This window comes from Bombina bombina, chromosome 8, assembly GCF_027579735.1.
Source record: "Bombina bombina isolate aBomBom1 chromosome 8, aBomBom1.pri, whole genome shotgun sequence".
Classification (NCBI taxonomy): domain Eukaryota; kingdom Metazoa; phylum Chordata; class Amphibia; order Anura; family Bombinatoridae; genus Bombina; species Bombina bombina.
Window position 1 is genome coordinate 184,543,265 of NC_069506.1, and position 22,172 is coordinate 184,565,436.

Here is a 22,172-nt window from a genome sequence, read left to right on the forward strand (position 1 = left end):
CTGTCTGTCCTTCCCTCTATTTATCTGTCTATTTATCTCTCAAACTCTCATTTAATTTCTTTAGTATGAACGTACTGACATTTTCAATTTTCTATCTGAATCAAGAAAAAATGTGGGGTTTGCATTTCTTTAAATAGATAGCAAAGGTATAAACATTAGTTGTCCATTTTTGGATGCCCTGCATATTGCTTAGTTACAACTGTGGGCACTAGATTCCATTTAAATTTGCCTCTGAATACTATGTACGTAACTAGTACATTGGAGAGTGTCATGAATGAGCGAAGAAAATACAAATGTATTGTAAAGAAATGTGTTCTTTATTCATGAGAGCACAACCAGCAGTTCAATTGCACTTCCCAACAAAATTAACAAATCTGTTTGACTTGCAATTTTATATTCATGAAGTTTTCAGGAATCTAAAATCTGGTAAGTCAAACATACAGAGAGAAAGCAAAGCTAAATACATAAAATATCCTTTTTTTATAACATTGCTCTAAAAACATAAAGATACTTTCTAGATGTCTATATACATATACGTGATTGCCTTCTAACAATATATTCTCTGGAGTGCCAGCAACATATAACCTGCATCAAAAATGGTTTCGTAAACAAAAATCCTTCATTTTACCAATTACTTCAATAGATAGGAAGACTCAATAGCTCATCAATAAATGATTTCAAGATATTTCTTATCAAATACAGTGGTCCATGTTTCATCTGCCAAAAAAAAAGTCCTTCAATTAAGTGACATTATCCCTCAGCGGCAGTTTAATTGATCATTACAATTTCAAATTGCTCCTTTTATATACATTATTGTTATGGTCAATGATCTTGCCAATAGCTCAGCTGGGAATTGAGTTAGATTAAATAAACTCAAATTAAATTGAACATGATCTTGGGGAAAAAGTACAATATAACTGATATAATTGTAAAATCATAATGGGCACTTTCTTAAGTACTTACCTATTTTATAATTACATTTATTAACTTAGAACTCCAATACAATAAAATAGGTATTTTTTTATTGTCATAGTGAACCCTAGATTGCTGCTAAGTTTTTAACATGAATGGGTCTTTGTATTTCAGGGCAGCTCTGGGCATGAGGTTATCAGATCCATGTAAGGTTCATTTTTTAATAGAAAATGCAACATTTATCTAGATTACATTGTGGATTAGACATGAAGGAATAATATCATTTTAGATAAATTACATTTTCCAATTGTACAGGGATCATGAAGCAGCACATTTGTTTCCAGACTTTATTTTATCATTCCGTAAAGTGCTCAAAGTTTGACCATAGCTGATGACCACTGCTTTCTCCACTTCCTTCCCAAGCAGATCCACTTCCTTCCCAAGCAGATCCACTCCCTTCACCACTATGCTCTTCACTTTCATCACCGCTGCCGTCGTAGTCTGAGCCAGAACACTTGTTGCACCCGCACTGAACAGCTTCCTGTGCTGTCAGACGAAGCCTTGTGCCATCTAAGCAGGGCAGCTCAAAGTTCTTAGGTTGAGTTGTTGTTACAGAGCAGCACCTGCACTGAGAAACAGGCTCCAACAGGCTGCTGTATTCTGTACTAGAGTGACAGTATCCACTGCACACTGACAGTATCACCTGTAAAGAAAGAACACGTAATATTAGCAGACAATACATTTATCGTATATTATGAGAAATACACTGTATACTGTTGACAGCAACTTTATGAAATGGAAATCTTTTACCATGAAATATGTCAGTTTATCTCCTAATAAAATAATAATAAAAAAAAAAATTCTGAGACATTTCCCCACATTTTATATAACACTATACTTCAATAATAATAATTACTATAAAATATAATGTATATATTTTTTTTCTACCAGATTTTTGTGACCATTTTGTATGATATTGGAAATATTTTTTATACGTTTTTATCGGACACCCTCTGGGAAATTCTCATTATTGGTTAAGTAATACATTCTGACCATATGCCTTAAAAGTTACGCTGATGGGTTTTTGTCAACTGGGAACCGTACAATTCAAACAGGATGTCTTTTTCTACCTAAACTTCTGAGGCATCTGATACTATGGGGGCATATGTATCAGCTCCGTATGGAGCTTGATGCCCCGTGTTTCTGGCGAGCCTGCAGGCTCGCCAGAAACAGCAGTTATGAAGCAGCGGTCACAAAGACCGCTGCTCCATAACCTGTCCGCCTGCTCTGAGCAGGCGGACACACATCGCCGGATATCAACCCGATCGAGTGAGCTGCTGGTGAAATGCTGAATACGGCGAGCGTATTGCTCACCGTATTCAGCAATGTCTGTCTGACCTGATCCGCTCTGTCAGATCAGGTCCGACAGACATTGATAACTAGAGGCCTATTAATTAATTAACGTAATTAATTATGTTAGAGCTATGTGAATAAAAAAAAAAGTTAATACTGAAAATACGTTTTATTTTTCTAATATAGTTAACTAAAATTAAATAATTTACATGCATCTTAATCTGTAACCATCTTGGAAATATTAAGTATGTGTACTTACAGAGGCACTGCATTTCCCAGAAGACAGTGAGACCAGTTTAGGAACTGGATTGCATTCGTCTCTCTTCCTCTCTGAAAAATAGCCAAACAAATAATGGTTTCGATGAAGTTCCATGGCATACACACATTGGTTTGTACATATATGAACACACATATTTGTATATTTTATTTTAATTAGATAAATGTATAAATATTTTCCTTATGTGAAAAGGCTGAGCATATTTGGTATATATAACTGATTCAGTCATCATATGCCTATTAAAATTGCATTATGTAAGATATTAGTACATCTCACAGCAATCTAAATTCCATAAAGATTGTAATCTCTCTTTAAAAAAGTATATACATAGTTTCTTTAGAACAAAACAATAACAATTTTTATATTCTCATCACACATAAAGCTGAAACGAAAAATGAATTTCTATAATTCGCCTGTGATGATCATTGAATTGGAGCATGACTTTCTTCTGGGTGTTCATACCAACAAGCCCTGCAGATAGTATGTATGCACCAATCAAGGAATCCATATGATCTCAGATATGTACATTAAGCATGTAAATGCTGCCAATTCCTAAGTTAAGAAGCTAATACTTCTTCACCTTATATATTAACTTAAAGAGTTAGTCTCACCTACACGCTCCCCTATTGCTCTAACCTTGCAAGTCACATTAATTCCTATCTTATACTACAGGTCCATTTAACATAAATGGAGAATGTGTTCATATAAGGGAATCAATGAAACAAAAGCATATCATATTAAATGGTGAGGTAACTCCATTGATATGCATCAATATACAAACACCATTAACAGAAAATGAGAAATACATACCACATTTCAACTTGGGACAGCATTGGTCCTTCTGATGAATGGCCACCAGTCTCTCGTCACTGCCGCAAGCTGGTACTGTCTTGCAATTACATTCTACAGAGGAGAAGATATTACTGTATATTAAACTTGCCACTAGCAGAAGAAGAAATGAATTCAAAGCCACAAGAGAATTAAAATCTGCCGATATTTCTTACAAACGTGAAAACTGAATTTAAATAATAAATACTTAAAATATCCATAAAAACCTTATATATCTTAGATGAGCAAAAAATGATTTCAATTTGAAATATTTTTTGAAATTCAGTAACTAAATAAACTAATGATGAATAAGAAAATGTGTTCATTTGTCCATTGAATGTTTCCATCTATTAGATGAAGAAAATGAACAAATTTGCAAATTTTCATATTCGTTCTTCATATTTAGTTAATGAACGAGTTTTGGAGAAAGAAATACATCAAATGTCTTATTTATTTTACAAACAAATAAGAAAAAAAATAATAATTGTATGTCTATCTTTGTAATATACTATTCAGTTAATTTCAGTTTTAAAAACATAAAAATCCTGCATATGCTGAAATGCTAAATGAATATGTAGGAAGTTGGTAGAGAGAGGTACATTTTTATATCTGTGTTGTGTATAATAATTTAAAAAAGCATATGGGGAAGTAAATAAACTGTGTGTGAATTTTGTATAATCAGATAGTAAGGCAATAGATGAACAAAATCCTTTTCTCTTTAAACCTACCACATTCATACAATGGGCAGCAAGGATTCAGTGGGTTCAACTTTGTAACCAGTCGCTCATTTTGTTTGCATGTTTTCTTGGTGTTACATATCACTCTGCTGCAATCAGGCTGTTGAATAGAGAAACAAAAATAATTTACAATGCAGCTAAATATTCACAAGTAAACTGACACAAAAGACAAAACACAACTTTTAATATTCAGATATGGAGTGTACAATGTAAAGGGATATACAATTTATATTTTTTTCTTTTATGATTCAGATTGAGCATGCAATTTTAAATTGCCTTTCAATTTACTTATGTTATCTAATTTGCTTTATTCTCTTGTTATTCTCTTGTTATCCTTAATTGAAAATAATACCTAGTTAGGCTCAGGGGAAGCAATGCACTACTGGTTGCTAGCTGCTGATTGGTGTCTGAACATATATGCCTCTTGTCATTGGTTTATGTGTTAAGCTAGCTCCAAAAAGTGTATTACTGCTCCTTCAACAAAGGATACCAAAAGTACAAAGCAAATTTGATATTAGAAGTAAATTAGAAAGTTCTTTAAAATGGTATGTTCTATATTAACCAAGAAAGAAACATGTTGGGCTTCATGTCCCTTTAAGAGTCTTTTTAATTTACTTTTATTATTGAATTTACTTTGTTCTCTTGGTATGATTTGTTGAAAAGTATACCTAGGTATGCTCAGCAGCATCAATGCACTGCTAGCTGCTGATTGGTTACTACACACATCTATCTCTTGTAATTGGCTAACTCCATGGGTTGAGCTAGCTCCCAGTAGTGCATTCTGCTCTGGAGTTGACTTTAATTATGTTATGTTCAACAAATAGTGACAGTAGACTTTTTACTTTTTACACTTTTATGATCCTTTAAACCTTCCATTCCACTGTAAATCAACAGCTCTACCAAGTCCAATATGAAAATAGTACAACTATTATTTTAAACCATAATTATTGCACATCTGCTGAATGATGCATGTTGAGTTTTACTTTAATTCTTAAAGGGACATTCTTGTATACAAATAAATGCTCTATTTTCTTTTAAAACCAAATAATTTATTTTACTCTGTGTTTAAACCCTGTAAATCTGCTCAAATAATAAAGCATATATGTGTATGGTATGCACCAATCACTCGCTATAGCTGAAGCAAAATGGGGGTGTTCCAATAGTGCAATTTTGACATTATATTTATCTTGTTTCAAGTAGTTAAAGGGACATTATACACTCATTTTTTCTTTGCATAAATGTTTTTTAGATGATCTATTTATATAGCCCATGAAGTTTTTTAAAAAAAAAAATGTTTAGTTTTGCTTATTTTTAAATAACATTGCTCAGATTTTCAGACTCCTAACCAAGTCCCAAAGTTTTATGTGAGTACTGATGTATACCTTCTCCAGCTTGCTCCTGTTTGTGTAAAGGGACTTTTCATATGCAAAAGAAGGGGGGGGGGGGAAGAGTGTCTTATTTCCCACTTGCAGTGGGCTTTCCAGTTACCTTTTCAACAAAGCTAAACTGAAAGCTTCTAAGTAAGTTTTTAAACAGTTTTATACTGGATTTTTATATCAGTATCTGTGCATCTTATTCTTTATAGTAGTGTCTATTACATGCAGTTATATGAAAATGAGTGTATACTGTCCCTTTAAGCACATTATAGAATAAGGGAATGTGTTTAAATACAAAACTCTTACAAAAGAGAACATTTCACTTGTACACTAAAATATCCCTTAACACCCTGCAATATTATAAGTATATACTTTAGAGATGGTATATACTTGTTACATGTTGTTGTTGTGGAAGAAAATAAGAAATGTTTTGCAAGTTAAGGTCACTGGTGATTATACCTTGGATGAGGTCACAATAGATGGGGTGCCAGGCTGTAAAAAACACAGAAACATTATTTGGTGAATGAATAAAATGAAACGATTTGAAGAAACTAAATACTATTGAAAACTTTTTTTAATATAGATTGATTAACTTACTGTAGTATATTTAGGTGTTGATATGGCAACTAAAAAGAGAGAGAAAATGTTGATGTTAGATTTGATCTTAATGTGCACGATAAGTAAAATGTAACCTGCCATGCATTAGTGAAACTCTAGGGGCACTATTCTGCTATGTTTGACCCATCTGATTCTAAAACACAAATTGTTGTCAGAGTACTGAGAAATCTGATGCCCCCCAAACTTCCCACCTTCACCAATTTTAGCTAATATTTGCTTTATATATGTTTCTCAAAATCCTACTGAGCACTTAATGATTCATTAATTACTGGAACGCACACAGAAAATTCTGCAAAATTGATTATGCCCTTCTGCGAGCCACTTTTAGACCAGTTATAAACCAATAATATCTGGAGCATCGGAGTTGCAAATCGCCATGAAATCACACTGTTCTTCAAAATTTTCTGCCCCCTAAAAACCCTGTTATCCTAGGCACCGGCCTTGTTTGCCAAGAAATATGACACTGTTCTAATAAGTCAGTGGCAGGTGTTGGGGGTGCCATGCTCCCCAATTAATTACTGTCTCACCCCAAAAAACACAAAAGGCCAGCTGACATAAATATAAAATAGATTTAGAAACCAGTAGTAGAAGATTTAGAATTGATATTTAGCATTGTGTTCATTGTTTTGGATCCCCACCTCTCATTTGTTATAATAGTTTTTATTCAGATTTTCCAAAAATATAATGGGAAATCTGCTATAAAGAATTAATTGTGAGTACATCATAAAAATAAACGCATAACATAAGTATTTTTTGCTTATAAACCTCTTATGACAAAAGAAAAAAAAAAGGCGGCAAATATTCTCGATGCCTTAATCTTTCCTTGTTCTAAGTAATTTAAAGAACTAATTTACTATGTTTCTCTCAGCACTCCATAAAGTCACAGTCAGTTTCAATTGTATCCATTATTATATAATTATTGCATATAAATATTCTTCCATTGTGTTGAAATATTCAATAATGCATGTTAATCCAACCCCTACATATATTATGGTCCAGTAACACCCATGAAATCAGTTTATTCTTAATATTATTTGCTTTCTATAGCCAACCCTAAGACATTTGCTAATACCAATACAATGTTATAACAGATATTTGATAAAATTCTCAACTTACCACATTCATACAGTGGGCAGCAAGGATCCAATGGATTTGGTCTTTCAAGTGTTATTTCGCCATCTGCACAGTACTTGTTTCTTATACAAAACACATGTTTGCAAGTCGGCTACAGAAAAAAAAACAATAAATCATCATCAATATATCACTTTTTTGTAAGAAAACTAAACTTTATTTTTCATGAATAATATACATTAATGTGTTTAGAAGAGATTATCAAACTTAATTTTATCTCAATAGAGATATTAAGAGAAGTAATCACCTACCTGTGTAGTTGTGATTTCGGGTGTCTGCAAATAATAGAAAATTAAATAAATTAACAGGATGTAATCGAGTGTAATATAATTGCCCTGACATTAAAGTATAAAAAAAAATAAACAAAAAACGCTCTCATGCATTGGAGCATGATATGTTCTCTTGTCAGTGGCGTCACTAGGGTTGGTGTCACCCGGTGCGGTAAGTCATGGTGTCACCCCCCCCCAGAAAGCAGACACACACAAAAACACAGGCACACACACATACAAACACTCAGACACACTTAAAAACATACTCAGATGCACACACAAACACTCGGAAACACACTCAGACACACACACAAAAACACACACACACAAAAACACTGAGACACACAAAAACTCAGACACACACATACAAAATATGTAAACTGCACTGCATTGATTATAAAGCTCATGCCTAGAGCTGCTCCCTGGCTCAGCAGAGCATCAAATGAAAGATAAACAGAGCACTCTAAAATAACTCACTGAAGAAAAGGTTTAGGCGCGCAAACTATGAAAATTCTGCTCTCTGACTCTGTTCCAAGTCTGTCAGTGCACAGCCCCGGGCCGCGTGCCTACTGCTTCTTATGGCCAATCACCTCTGCACTCTGCCCACCCCCAGACCCCCACCCGCCCTCCCTCCTACCTGTTCAGTGTGCACTTAGTGTACCGTAACCGTAAAGGTCTGGTGGGCATCATACGTGGCTCCTTCACTTTAGAGACAGTGTCAAACAGTCATGCGGTCAGGTGCCAGGCATCCCCCTCACGATTTGCCAGTTCCCGTTTAGAGAGACAGCACAGCAGTGAGTGACTCCACTGCTCCACACGTCACTGAGCAGTGAGCACAGATAGGCAGGCAGGTTTAGGCTAGCAGCGCAACTTTGCAAGCCCCACGGCATGCCCACAACATTCATAGTGAAATTGGGCAGGGGAGAAGCAAAGTAGAAACAAGCAAAAGCAGCCGGGGAAAACTATTTGTTGAAATTGCAGCACTGGCTCAAGGGCAAAAAAATTGTGTGTCTACATCTTCCCCAGTCCCACCAATGTTCACAAATGCCAGCCCCTCTAATAAAAAAAATCTATGCATCTCAACATTGTATTTCTTTGAATTTCAATAAAATAAAAAAAAATAACACCCCTGGAGGGTGTCAGCCAGGTGCGGCCCGCACCCCCCTAGTGACGCCACTGTCTCTTGTTGATCAAAATAGAAAAATGAAAAAGACAAAATAAAATGCATAAATTTAGTGGATACAAGTAGATATTTAATTATTTTATCTCACTAAAGTCTAGAGTTCATAAGTAATCTCTGAAAAGTTTATTTAAGGGACATTAAAGTCATTTTTGTCTTTGTTATATGTAAAAATAAATAGCATTTTTTTAAGAACCTTTATTCCAAAATAATATGTTTAAATATGAAAATGCTATGTTTACCTAAATATATTGTTATAGTATTTAGTAAAACTGGTCACAATATATCAACCCTTATAATTGTATACAGGATGCAAAGCAATCAATCAATAATATACATTTTCAGCCTCTTACCGGTAGAGTGGTTATGCTTGGAGGAACCTATATAAGGAAGGGAATAAAACAAATAAATACAGTAATTTACTAATAGGTATTAAAAGCATAAATAAATTAAGCAATGGCTTTTAATCAATATTTCTGTAACATGTTAGAGATGTAACTATATTGTCATTTCACTTGTCTAAAAATTGTGCTTCACAGTCCCTAAACAGTTGCCCACAGTCACCAGCAATTTCCTGGTCAGGAGCCACAATGACCCCTTATTTACAGAGGATAAAACTATAGATAGAATCAGTATGATTATGATTCTAAAAAAAATAATTAATTCTGCTTAAAGGGATATAAAGGTCAAATTTGAAATGTACGTAAATGCGTTTCAGTTTTAAATAAAATCATGTTTGCAATATACTTCCAACAGCAACATTGCTTTCACAGTTTTTTTGTGGCATACACACGTACAAATGTGTGAATTAGATTTAAGAGAATCTAAGCCTGTGACTTTATATTTTTCACAGGACAGATAACAGATTTATATTACATGAACTTACCGTTGGAAGCTTTGATTCATCAGCTGAGAAAAGAGTAAACATTTTCATTAGTTATTTATTTTTTAATAGAGAAAATATTTATATCTATTTAGAATTAACAACCCAACCTCTTGCTGAGGCAGTGAAATTATTATCTTGTTAAAATTATAAGAGTTTAACTCCCTAGCTACCAAAGAAGACTGTAACTTATTGCATAGCCCTGACAGTCAATGAATAAATATGAAATGGGATTTAAATAAATATTTTTTCCAATATTCTATATTTATCAGTTGAATACATTTATGGGGGGTTTGGTATACAAAGATCTTATGGAAATGTATTTTTAGGTCATATTATTAAAGTAATTTTTTTTTAAAAAAGCAGAAAAAATCTTATTGCTCTAAAATACTTGTATGTATATTACAGGTGACATAGTAGCATATTATTTGTCTCAATTTAATATGTTCTATTGATTTATTCATTTTATATTAGCTCATTGAGGAAGGCCAACTTAATTTCAGAGACATAAAGTACTTAAAATTACATATTAATGGAAAATCAGCAGTTAAAGTTCTTTTTTTTCATAAAAGTTAATATAAAACTATTTGCTTACTGGCTGATAGGATAAATATTAAAGAAAAAAAAAGTTAATTTTTTCAGCACAGGTTTCAAAAACACAGCACTGTAAAGCATTATAAAATATTAGCTTTACTGTTGAATAAATCCCTTTTTTCATTATTATGTCCCTTTAAATTTGTATACTTACGACATTTATAAGTTGGACAGCATTCCATTTCTATATCAATAGATATGATTGGTCTGGCTCCACTCTTACAAATCAATGGTGGACCACATGGTTCTATGCATTCTATAAAATAAAGCCACAAACAAAATAAATAAGTCTCAGGATATTATTATCTAATTACTATAATGGCCAATAATGACTTACTAAGTAGAACTTACCACAACTATACTCAAAACAGCAAGGATCTTGTCCTTTCACTCCCACTAAGGAAGAACCTTTCTGTGTGCAAGTCATCGTTGGGCAATCAACGACCTTGCAAATATCCTAAAGAAAACACAATCATTTTATACACATTGTATAACAGAATATGATAGAACAAAATAGTAAACATTGATATGTTTCATGCTGCTTTATGAGAAGATGTTTTACAAGATGAACTCAGATCATTGTTATTTCATATCCATCTTACCACAGGAGTAGTTGGAGTTGTTGTCTTTGGTATAGTAATGGGTGTTGTTATCTGAGGTTCTACAACAACAACAAAAAGAAAGGAAAAAAAAACAGAGTTAAAAGATGGTCTCTTTATTATGTACACTTCATAGGTAGGGTGACCAAATATGAAAAATATATATGTCAGGGCTGTTTAAAGAAATGTTTTATATAAGAACACTGACATATGTAATTTTCATATGTGTCCCTTTTTAACGCGGCAATATGGTCACCCTATTCATAGGAAACAAATATATTTTTATATAGGTACACCAGCAGGTGGGAGTTTAATTTATACCATAGCATTTATGGGTGCAAAGATTTGACCATAAAGCTAAGAATAAATGTTGAAGGGACACTTGGTAAGGGCCCTTATATTTACTACATATTCAGTAAAACTGATTTGTGTATAGACTAGAGCACTAACCAGAAAATTCAGGGTAGGTACCAACATTAAGGTTTGTGAAGGCTACATTCACCCCAACATAAAGTCTTAATATTGCTTATCTTATTTCTTCAATCATGTCTGAATACGCCTTTACTTTTCTAATTCTATCTTATTTCTTCAATAATGTCTGAATACGCCTTTACTTTTCTAATTCTATCTTATTTCTTCAATATTGTCTGAATAAGCCTTTACTTTTCTAATTCTATCTTATTTCTTCAATATTGTCTGAATACGCCTTTACTTTTCTAATTCTATCTTATTTCTTCAATATTGTCTGAATACGCCTTTACTTTTCTAATTCTATCTTATTTCTTCAATATTGTCTGAATAAGCCTTTACTTTTCTAATTCTATCTTATTTCTTCAATATTGTCTGAATAAGCCTTTACTTTTCTAATACTAACTTTTTTTTCTAGTCTTTAGTACTTACCACATATGTACAAGGGGCAGCAAGGATTTTCAGGATTTGTTGCCACGATAACTGTATCAGTGGGAAGGCAGGATCTCTCTGAAGTACATTTTACATTTTCACAGGGAGACTACAGGAGATAAAAAAAAAAGATTTTTAATCTATGATTAAAATACAGTACAGTATATGGTTATCAAATTATAACACCTTATAAGATTTCAGTATTACAGATAGTTTAATTAGTTTTACTGCCTTATCCTAGTCAATTGGATAAAATACTTTATAAGCAATTGTTTTTGTAACCAGAAAAGTCTACAGTAACATAGTAGATAAGGTTGAAAAAAGACTGAAGTCCATCGAGTTCAACCTATACAAATCTAAAATACTTACAAAAAGCTCCAGTTAAGCTTAAATAACCCCATTAAAATGTGACCCATTTAATACTAGCAATCATATCCATGAATTTTGTTTATATACAGAAATTTATCCAGACTATTTTTAAATGAATCTATGGTATTGGCATTCACTACCTCCTTTGGTAATGAGTTCCACAATTTTATTGCTCTTACAGTGAAAAAACGTTTCCGTTGCAGGAGATTAAATCTCCTTTCCTCCAACCTTAAATTATGACCTCTTGTCAGAAACAATTTTCTTGGAATAAAAAGAGCTTCTGCCATCTCTGTATATGGGCCTTGAATATATTTATATAAAGTAATCATGTCACCTCTCAAGCGCCTTTTTTCTAAAGAGAACAGACCCAGTTTGGCTAGCCTCTCCTCATAGGTTAATTTCTCCAATCCCCTTATTAGCTTTGTGGCCCTTCTCTGAACTTTTTCTAGTTCTACAGTACAGTGAATAGTATAGGAGATAAGAATCTGTACTTGAGAATATTTTGACTTAAAGGGACATATTTCAAATGCATTACCATGCAGTTTTTTGTTTTTTTTTACTTAAAAAAGGATATTCTTATGCTGAATAAAACAACATTTTTTTTTAATGTGAGCGTTGTCCCTGTGAGCTAGTGAGCTGTAGAGTCCCAGGACTAAGGTGACATAGTTATGCACTTCCTGTTAGTTTCCCCTTAAATTTAAACAGCTTTTACTTAGCTCTTTTTCATCAAAAAGAACATATAGAACACAAAAGAAAAAAAAAAACATGAGTAGCTTGTCCCTTTTTAAGCAGAGATTTGTTTGATTGCTAGCAGTAGAGAGCGCACACAATAGTGGTAACATTACCAGGCATAAACCAGTATCTATTTAAAGGGATATATTAATGCTGTAATAAAGTGCATTCACGTATTAAAGGGACATATAACCCAACATTTTTCTTTATTAATTCAGACAGAGCATACAATTTTCAACAACTTTCCAATTTACTTCTATTATCACATTTTCTTTGTTTTCTTGCTATCCTTTGTTGAAAAGCAAGGATGTAAGCTCACGAGTGTGCACATGTCTGCAGCACTATTTTGCAAGAAATGTTATACATTAGCAAGAGCACTAGATGGAAGCACTATTTCCTGTAAGATTTCTCTTTAACAAAGAATAACAAGAGAATGAAGCACATTTGATAATAGAAGTAATTTGGAAAGTTTCTTTAAAATGGTATTCTCTATCTAAATAATGAAAGAAATATTTTGGGTTTCAGGTCCCTTTAATATGCCAATATCTAATAGTAACTATAGCCTAGTTTCCATGGCTATTGTAAACTGTGTAAACTGGTGGTAACAACAAGCATCTCCATTAAAGCCTATGGGGTATATTTATTATAGTGCAAGTGGACATGATACGATGTAGCGTATCATGTCCGCTGCACATCGATAATATGCTGTCGGCATTTATCATTGCACCAGCAGTTCCCTGCAGATTCGCGGCCAAGGGGTGTCAATCAACCCGATCGTATTCGATCGGGTTAATTTCTGTCCGCTGCCTCAGAGCAGGCGGACAAGTTATGGAGCAGCGGTCTTTAGACTGCTGCTTCATAACTTCTGTTTTCGGCGAGCCTGAAGTCTCGCCGAAAACAGGGGGCATCAAGCTCCATACGGATAAATTGTCCTCTATGGGTAAGTTTTATGTTACCACCAGTTTACAACACATATAGAAACTAGGCCTATGTGTTTAACACCCATAAAGGGACATAGTTAAGCTTGAGTCATTCCAGGGGAGGACTTGGCTTTTGATTGGAGCTTTCATGTATATGCTGCTCTTGATTGGGCGTGCCCTGCTCCAGACTTAAACACATTAGCTGCAAGAATTTGTGCAATTCTAAATTAGAGCATTGTATTATTGCACCAAGATGCCATTTTAACCCATGACTAATTATGTCTGTAAATGTAAATGGGTCCCTAATTATAATTACATATGGAGCTATTTACTAGGTTACTCCCTCTCTCTTGTTTACTTTGCTTTAGAACTCTACAATTCAAATAAACTTACCTCAGTGGATACAACTGGAGGTACCTGTAAAATGAAGGAATAAAGCATTTGATTAAACACATGGAAAAGTCATGCATATTAATACAGCTATAGATGAGCTGAATATATGACAGCACTATGAGTATATGTTAGTTATATTATTGGTTGACTCAGTAATACCATAGACGAAAAAAGACAATGGAAAAATCTGTGTGGATATTCAGTGTTTTAGGACAGCAAGAAGCCTAAGCTGCTAAAGTTATATTACTTCCGTGAAGAAATAGATAACTGCAACCCTCTTGTGTGCTTACCGTGGTAAAGGTACCATCAGGGACTGAAAATAAAAAATAAATTAATTAATAATTAATAAATGCACAAAAAATCTTACAACTCGTAAAATCTAACTATAAAATGTATAAGTTGTTACACTGGACACTTTAAAAGACAAAACATTGGAATTGTACCCATTGTACTTACCGCATGTATATTCCGGGCAACAAGGATCATCGCCAATGGTTGCAACCACAACATAACCTCTTTCTTCACATGTTAGAACTGAGCAATCAACGACCTTGCAGGGATCCTACAATAAGAACAAGCAGCAGGTTGTAAGACTATAAATGATATTTAACATGAAGGTTTTGAAAATAAACCATTAATCTTTATAACGAATATCTAAACAGGAAGTTTAAAGTAAAGCCATTAGCCAACATACATTACAGAATTAAACGTTTTCAGATGTGAATATGCCCTATTAACATGATGACAAGTTATCATATTAAAGATATGGTGCTATACCTCTTTTGGTGTATTAGATGGTACGGTGGTTGTCTCCAAAACTGTTGAAATAACATAATTTAGAATGAATTATCTGTTATTTTCAAACACCAAAAAATCTGTACCCCATTTAACCATCATAAACACTTGTTTTAATAGTTTCACTTAGTCTATCAACCAAATGTAAAGTTGTAGTTATTTGAATTCATTTTAAAACTAATAGGAAAAGTATGTTTCTGCCCTCTTCCAAATATTAGTCAGCAGTATGTAAAACTGATATTGTCAATAGCTATCAATACTGATCAGCAACCATCTGCCCATTTTATAATCTTATTGACTCAAATATATTATATTGGAGGCTAACATATACTTTTGAAATATATAACATATACATTTAGTTCGGTTTGTGAAAAATATGGCTGTGGTAAAAAATACCAAAAACACTTTTAATTTAGTTTTACTTTCAAGTAATGGGTGAACTATACAGCACAGTTTGAAACACTTCTATTGAGCAAACTTACCGCATGTGTATTCTGCGCAGCATTGATACTCAGGGTCAAATGACCTAATTGGCGGACTGCCATCAGAACAAGTTGGTGGTGCTGCACAGGCATCCTGGCACTCTGAAAGCATAAAAGCACAGCAGGAATAGTTATATTTTTGTTATATTTTGGTTTCCCTGAATATATGAAAAAACAATGGATGAATTATTCTAAAACACAATTAAAATGTTGACTGGTTTATGTGAATACTTACCACATATATAATGGGGACAGCAGGGATCTGACCAGTAAACTTGTACTCTAGTAGCGCCTTGCTTGTCACATCTTGTCAGCACCTCACATTCTACGTTCCTGCATATATCCTGTAACGTACATACTGAGGTGTAAGTGCTGTTAACTGGCAAAGGCTTGAGATTGTAAGTGTTTTCAATTCAGTTAACACAAGTGCCACTAATTATCTAAATATATATAATATTTTTAGAAACGGATATATATAATTTATTTTTAATATATATTGGAAGTTATTTAGTGATATTAAACAGACTAAGATTATAGTTGCTAGGCATGTGCATTCAAAAGATTTGGCCCCAAATAAATGAGGAAGATGGCCACCACCAGCTGCATTCGTCTCTTTACGGAGCTGGATTCCTTCTTGTGAAAGTGCAACACATTAAGATCTGGATTTGCACAGATCTTAGTATGTTGTACTTTCACAAGAAGAAATCTGTCTCTGAAAAGAGCTCAATACCACTGATGGCCGCCATCTTCCTCATTCGATTGTGGCCGAATAAACCGAATGCCCATCACTAATAGTTGCTCTGACATGATGGTCTAGCTGCAGTAGAAAATGCAATGCAACTTTATTTAAAAAGAAATAGTAAAGTCAAAATTAAACTTAAATTGACTGGCTAGAGTAACACATTTTAAACATCTTTCCAGTTTACTTATAAATATGTATTTATGAATAAATAGAACATATTGTGCTATGTCAAGAACATTGGAATGTGAAGTATTTATATTTCACGTTGGGTTAATGCACTTGGTTAAACTTAATCGGGTTTGTGCGGGAGTATGGGTAGCACGCGTTTAAGAGTTGAAAGTAAAAAGATTCAAATATTGTGACCACGTTAACTTCTTCCCATAGATGTCAATGGAGAGCGCAGCAGAACAAAGCCTAACACCTATCGCTTGTGCGTTAACCAGAAAGGAGTTATGAATATTTCACATTCCAGTGTTCTTCCTATACAGAACAATTAACTTTTTATTGTAAATATATATTTCTATATATTAAAATAGAAATAACCTATGTTAAATAGGTAAATTCAAGAATGCAGTAGAGCACAGAAACTTTTTAAAGAAAACTTAACCCAACATTTAAAATTAATGGTGCAAAAAGAAGATCTGCCCCTCAAATGCTTAAAAACACGTCTCTGCCTGAGATAATGTAAGTAGTATAGATGCATAAAGTTGTCAGAATGTATGCTGTGAGATAACAGCGTTTATGAGGGGTAACATGGGGTTGGTACAGGGGCACGATAATTACTAGGCAATGGTGCAAAATAAGCATCTAATGTGCATTAACCATTACCCCAGTGTAAGTTAATATTAAGAAAAATGTCCCCTCCATGATTAGCCCGGCTCCCATTCTTCCCTTGAGGATAAACATTAAGCTATAAATTATATATTGCACAAACAAACAGACAGAGAGCAAGTTGAAATAAACTTATATTTATATTATTAATCAAGGTCACACAGAAATTGAAATTTAGTTTAAGCTATTTAGACAGGACCAGTTTTTCTGAAATTTAGTCTAAGCTATTTAGACAGGACCAGTTCTTAACCCCCCCCCCCCCATATTTCTTTATATATCTATATACCTATAAAGATATATATTTTACATTAACAGTACCAGATATATATAGACATATATATTTAATAACAGTATCAGATATATATATATATATAGAAATATATATTTAATAACAATATCATATATATATTTTTATATATATTTATATATATATATATATATATATATATATATACATATATAAAATAATAATAATACAAAGTACATTATTTTCTATGTGAAGAACAGAGCAAAGTATACATAACGAGCAACAGGGTTTGAGATTTAACACGAACGGGTACAGTAAATGCCCAATAATAGTATATTATCATATTGATCTCTTACCACTGTAGTAGTTGATGGTATAGTTGTAGTTGTCGGTGGTGACTCTAAAAAGGTAAACATTAAGCATCATCAGAACATTTGAGCAAACATAATTACCATAAAGACTAAGGGGCCGATATATTAAAGTGCGGACGGACATGATATAATGTAGCGTATCATGTCCGCAGCACATCGATAAATGACGACTTGCTAGCAGGGGGTGTCAATCAGCCCGATCGTATAGGATCGGGGCGGATTGATGTCCGCTGCCTCAGAGCAGGCGGACAAGTTATGGAGAAGCGGTCCTGTTTCACACTATTATAAATGAATGTGATCTGTGTAGGAGCTGCCCCGATGTTCTGTCACATTATATCCTGTTACACACTATTATATATATGAATTTGATCTGTGTAGGAGCAGCCCAGATGTTCTGTCACATTAAATCCTGTTACACACTATTATATATGAATGTGATCTGTGTAGGAGTAGCCCAGATGTTCTGTCACATTATATCCTGTTACACACTATTATATATATAAATGTGATCTGTGTAGGAGCAGCTCAGATGTTCTGTCACATTATAGCCTGTTACACACTATTATATATGAATGTGATCTGTGTAGGAGTAGCCCAGATGTTCTGTCACATTATATCCTGTTACACACTATTATATATGAATGTGATCTGTGTAGGAGCAGCCCAGATGTTCTGTCACATTATAGCCTGTTACACACTATTATATATGAATGTGATCTGTGTAGGAGCAGCCCAGATGTTCTGTCACATTATATCCTGTTACACACTATTATATATATATAAATGTGATCTGTGTAGGAGCAGCTCAGACATTCTGTCACATTATATCCTGTTACACACTATTCTAGATAAGAATATGATCTGTGTAGGAGCAGCCCCAATGTTCTGTCACATTATATCTTGTTACACACTATTATATATGAATGTGATCTGTGTAGGAGTAGCCCAGATGTTCTGTCACATTAAATCCTGTTACACACTATTATATATGAATGTGATCTGTGTAGGAGCAGCCCAGATGTTCTGTCACATTATATCCTGTTACACACTATTATATATGAATGTGATCTATGTAGGAGCAGCCCAGATGTTCTGTCACATTATATCCTGTTGCACACTATTATATATGAATGTGATCTGTGTAGGAGCAGCCCAGACATTCAGTCACATTATATCCTGTTACACACTATTCTAGATAAGAATATGATCTGTGTAGGAGCAGCCCTGATGTTCTGTCACATTATATCTTGTTACACACTATTATATATGAATGTGATCTGTGTAGGAGCAGCCCAGATGTTCTGTCACATTATATCCTGTTACACACTATTATATATATAAATGTGATCTGTGTAGGAGCAGCTCAGACATCCTGTTACACACTATTCTAGATAAGAATATGATCTGTGTAGGAGCAGCCCCGATGTTCTTTCACATTATATCCCGTTACACACTATTATATATAAGAATGTGATCTGTATAGGAGCAGTTCAGAAGTTCTGTCAGATTATATCCTGTTACACACTATTATATATATAAATGTGATCTGTGTAGGAGCAGCTCAGACATTCTGTCACATTATATCCTGTTACACACTATTCTAGATAAGAATATGATCTGTGTAGGAGCAGCCCCGATGTTCTGTCACATTATATCCTGTTACACACTATTATATATAAGAATGTGATCTGTGTAGGAGCAGCCCATACGTTTTGTCACATTATATCCTGTTACACACTATCAGATATGAATGTGATCTGTGTAGGAGCAGCCCATACGTTCTGTCACATTATATCCTGTTACACACTATTATATATAAGAATGTGATCTGTGTAGGAGCAGCTCAGATGTTCTGTCACATTATATCCTGTTACACACTATTATATATGAATGTGATCTGTGTAGGAGCAGCCCAGATGTTCTGTCACATTATATCCTGTTACACACTATTATATATAAGAATGTGATCTGTGTAGGAGCAGCCCATACGTTCTGTCACATTATATCCTGTTACACACTATTATATATAAGAATGTGATCTGTGTAGGAGCAGCCCATACGTTCTGTCACATTATATCATGTTACACAATATTATATATAAGAATGTGATCCGTGTAGGAGCAGCCCATACGTTCTGTCACACTATATCCTGTTACACACTACTATATATAAGAATGTGATCTGTGTAGGAGCAGCCCATACGTTCTGTCACATTATATCCTGTTACACACTATTATATATATAAATGTGATCTGTGTAGGAGCAGCTCAGACATCCTGTTACACACTATTCTAGATAAGAATATGATCTGTGTAGGAGCAGCCCCGATGTTCTTTCACATTATATCCCGTTACACACTATTATATATAAGAATGTGATCTGTATAGGAGCAGTTCAGAAGTTCTGTCAGATTATATCCTGTTACACACTATTATATATATAAATGTGATCTGTGTAGGAGCAGCTCAGACATTCTGTCACATTATATCCTGTTACACACTATTCTAGATAAGAATATGATCTGTGTAGGAGCAGCCCCGATGTTCTGTCACATTATATCCTGTTACACACTATTATATATAAGAATGTGATCTGTGTAGGAGCAGCCCATACGTTTTGTCACATTATATCCTGTTACACACTATCAGATATGAATGTGATCTGTGTAGGAGCAGCCCATACGTTCTGTCACATTATATCCTGTTACACACTATTATATATAAGAATGTGATCTGTGTAGGAGCAGCTCAGATGTTCTGTCACATTATATCCTGTTACACACTATTATATATGAATGTGATCTGTGTAGGAGCAGCCCAGATGTTCTGTCACATTATATCCTGTTACACACTATTATATATAAGAATGTGATCTGTGTAGGAGCAGCCCATACGTTCTGTCACATTATATCCTGTTACACACTATTATATATAAGAATGTGATCTGTGTAGGAGCAGCCCATACGTTCTGTCACATTATATCATGTTACACAATATTATATATAAGAATGTGATCCGTGTAGGAGCAGCCCATACGTTCTGTCACACTATATCCTGTTACACACTACTATATATAAGAATGTGATCTGTGTAGGAGCAGCCCATACGTTCTGTCACATTATATCCTGTTACACATTATTATATATAAGAATGTGATCTGTGTAGGAGCAGCCCATACGTTCTGTCACATTATATCCTGTTACACACTATTATATATAAGAATGTGATCTGTGTAGGAGCAGCCCATACGTTCTGTCACATTATATCCTGTTACACACTATTATATATATAAGAATGTGATCTGTGTAGGAGCAGCCCATACGTTCTGTCACATTATATCCTGTTACACACTATTATATATAAGAATGAGATCTGTGTAGGAGCAGCTCAGATGTTCTGTCACATTATATCCTGTTACACACTATTATATATAAGAATGAGATCTGTGTAGGAGCAGCCCATACGTTCTGTCACATTATATCCTGTTACACACTATTATATATAAGAATGAGATCTGTGTAGGAGCAGCTCAGACATTCTGTCACATTATATCCTGTTACACACTATTATCACCATATATAAGAACCACAATACTAGGTTAATATAGATCATGTCTGTACTTACCACATTCATACAATGGGCAGCAGAGATCATTAGGGTCGGGCTTCACTATTACTTTATCTTCAGGACCACACTCGTTGGGGCGGCACACAGAATTGTCACAAGGAGACTATAGAAGATGAGATAATAAAACAGCAGGTGTTTAGTCTTCCTACATCATTGTCTTCATTAGATTGTTCTCAGTACATAAAATATTTACTGCATAGGTTTTAATGTGATTGCAAGAATTATGTCCTGATCCTAATACCTTATATTCATTTAGATCAAACAGTAAATAAAATGACTATATTATCAGTAGACATATGAGTTATCTTAAGTACTATGGCTTCCTATATGCTACATTTATTACTGGGCAATTAGATATCTGCCTTCAGGCACCGCACCTTCACTTATATGGACAACTTTCTGACCAATCACATAGTGTCAATTTGAATCTCACTTTCTCTGTGCCACAAACATAGCTGCATTGTGCAATCAGTTAAAGGTTGCACCTGGGCTTTACGACATTTTTGTTTACACAGTATTATGTAATTATGTTTGTCATTAAAGGGATATTAAAATGTATAAGGTTGTAATATTGAAAGTTTCATTATGTGTAGTTAAAAACATTTTATAAAACACATTAATTTATTTTGTCCTGCCATGTTTTAGCTTAATTTTTCTATTTATCTCTCTTTCCAGCTAAGGACAGTTAAAGATATAAAACAGGCAATTAAAGCAGCTGTGCAAACAAGGCTGTGTAAAAACATGAAACCTACTTTGCAAACTATATTTTATCGTCTGATCTATATCCGTGTCCCCAATTGTCCTCAGCAGAATAGAGAGGTAAATAGAAAACATGGAAGTGCTTTTTGCTTTATAGAAACTAGAGTACTTTATAGAAAATAAACCCTTACACTTATATCTTCAATATTTAAACAACTATAATTGTAAAAAATAGATCTACATATTATTCTAGCACTCATCTTTGATGTGAATACATAATTATGTCTAGCATGTATTTACTGTAATAT

At 34.0% G+C, this 22,172-nt stretch overlaps 1 protein-coding gene across 11 annotated transcripts in view; it reads right to left on the reverse strand.

Moving 5' to 3' along the window:
- Window positions 1-298: 298 nt before the first annotated feature.
- The window catches only part of LOC128638663 (uncharacterized), a 152,819-nt gene continuing 130,945 nt past the window's right edge, over window positions 299-22,172 (reverse strand). For all 11 annotated transcript variants that reach the window (XM_053690778.1, XM_053690769.1, XM_053690770.1 and 8 more), the window contains 22 exons: window positions 21,163-21,268; window positions 17,525-17,568; window positions 15,584-15,692; window positions 15,349-15,450; window positions 14,849-14,889; window positions 14,528-14,633; window positions 14,362-14,384; window positions 14,072-14,095; window positions 11,658-11,766; window positions 10,761-10,819; window positions 10,510-10,615; window positions 10,313-10,414; window positions 9,568-9,590; window positions 9,035-9,061; window positions 7,484-7,507; window positions 7,218-7,326; window positions 6,081-6,109; window positions 5,943-5,975; window positions 4,099-4,207; window positions 3,353-3,445; window positions 2,525-2,595; window positions 299-1,615 (listed from right to left, as the gene is read on the reverse strand). In XM_053690778.1, coding sequence (XP_053546753.1) covers window positions 1,268-1,615; window positions 2,525-2,595; window positions 3,353-3,445; window positions 4,099-4,207; window positions 5,943-5,975; window positions 6,081-6,109; window positions 7,218-7,326; window positions 7,484-7,507; window positions 9,035-9,061; window positions 9,568-9,590; window positions 10,313-10,414; window positions 10,510-10,615; window positions 10,761-10,819; window positions 11,658-11,766; window positions 14,072-14,095; window positions 14,362-14,384; window positions 14,528-14,633; window positions 14,849-14,889; window positions 15,349-15,450; window positions 15,584-15,692; window positions 17,525-17,568; window positions 21,163-21,268 — 1,797 coding nt within the window. In that variant the 3' untranslated portion in view covers window positions 299-1,267. The remainder of the gene's footprint in view (window positions 1,616-2,524; window positions 2,596-3,352; window positions 3,446-4,098; window positions 4,208-5,942; window positions 5,976-6,080; window positions 6,110-7,217; window positions 7,327-7,483; window positions 7,508-9,034; window positions 9,062-9,567; window positions 9,591-10,312; window positions 10,415-10,509; window positions 10,616-10,760; window positions 10,820-11,657; window positions 11,767-14,071; window positions 14,096-14,361; window positions 14,385-14,527; window positions 14,634-14,848; window positions 14,890-15,348; window positions 15,451-15,583; window positions 15,693-17,524; window positions 17,569-21,162; window positions 21,269-22,172) is intronic.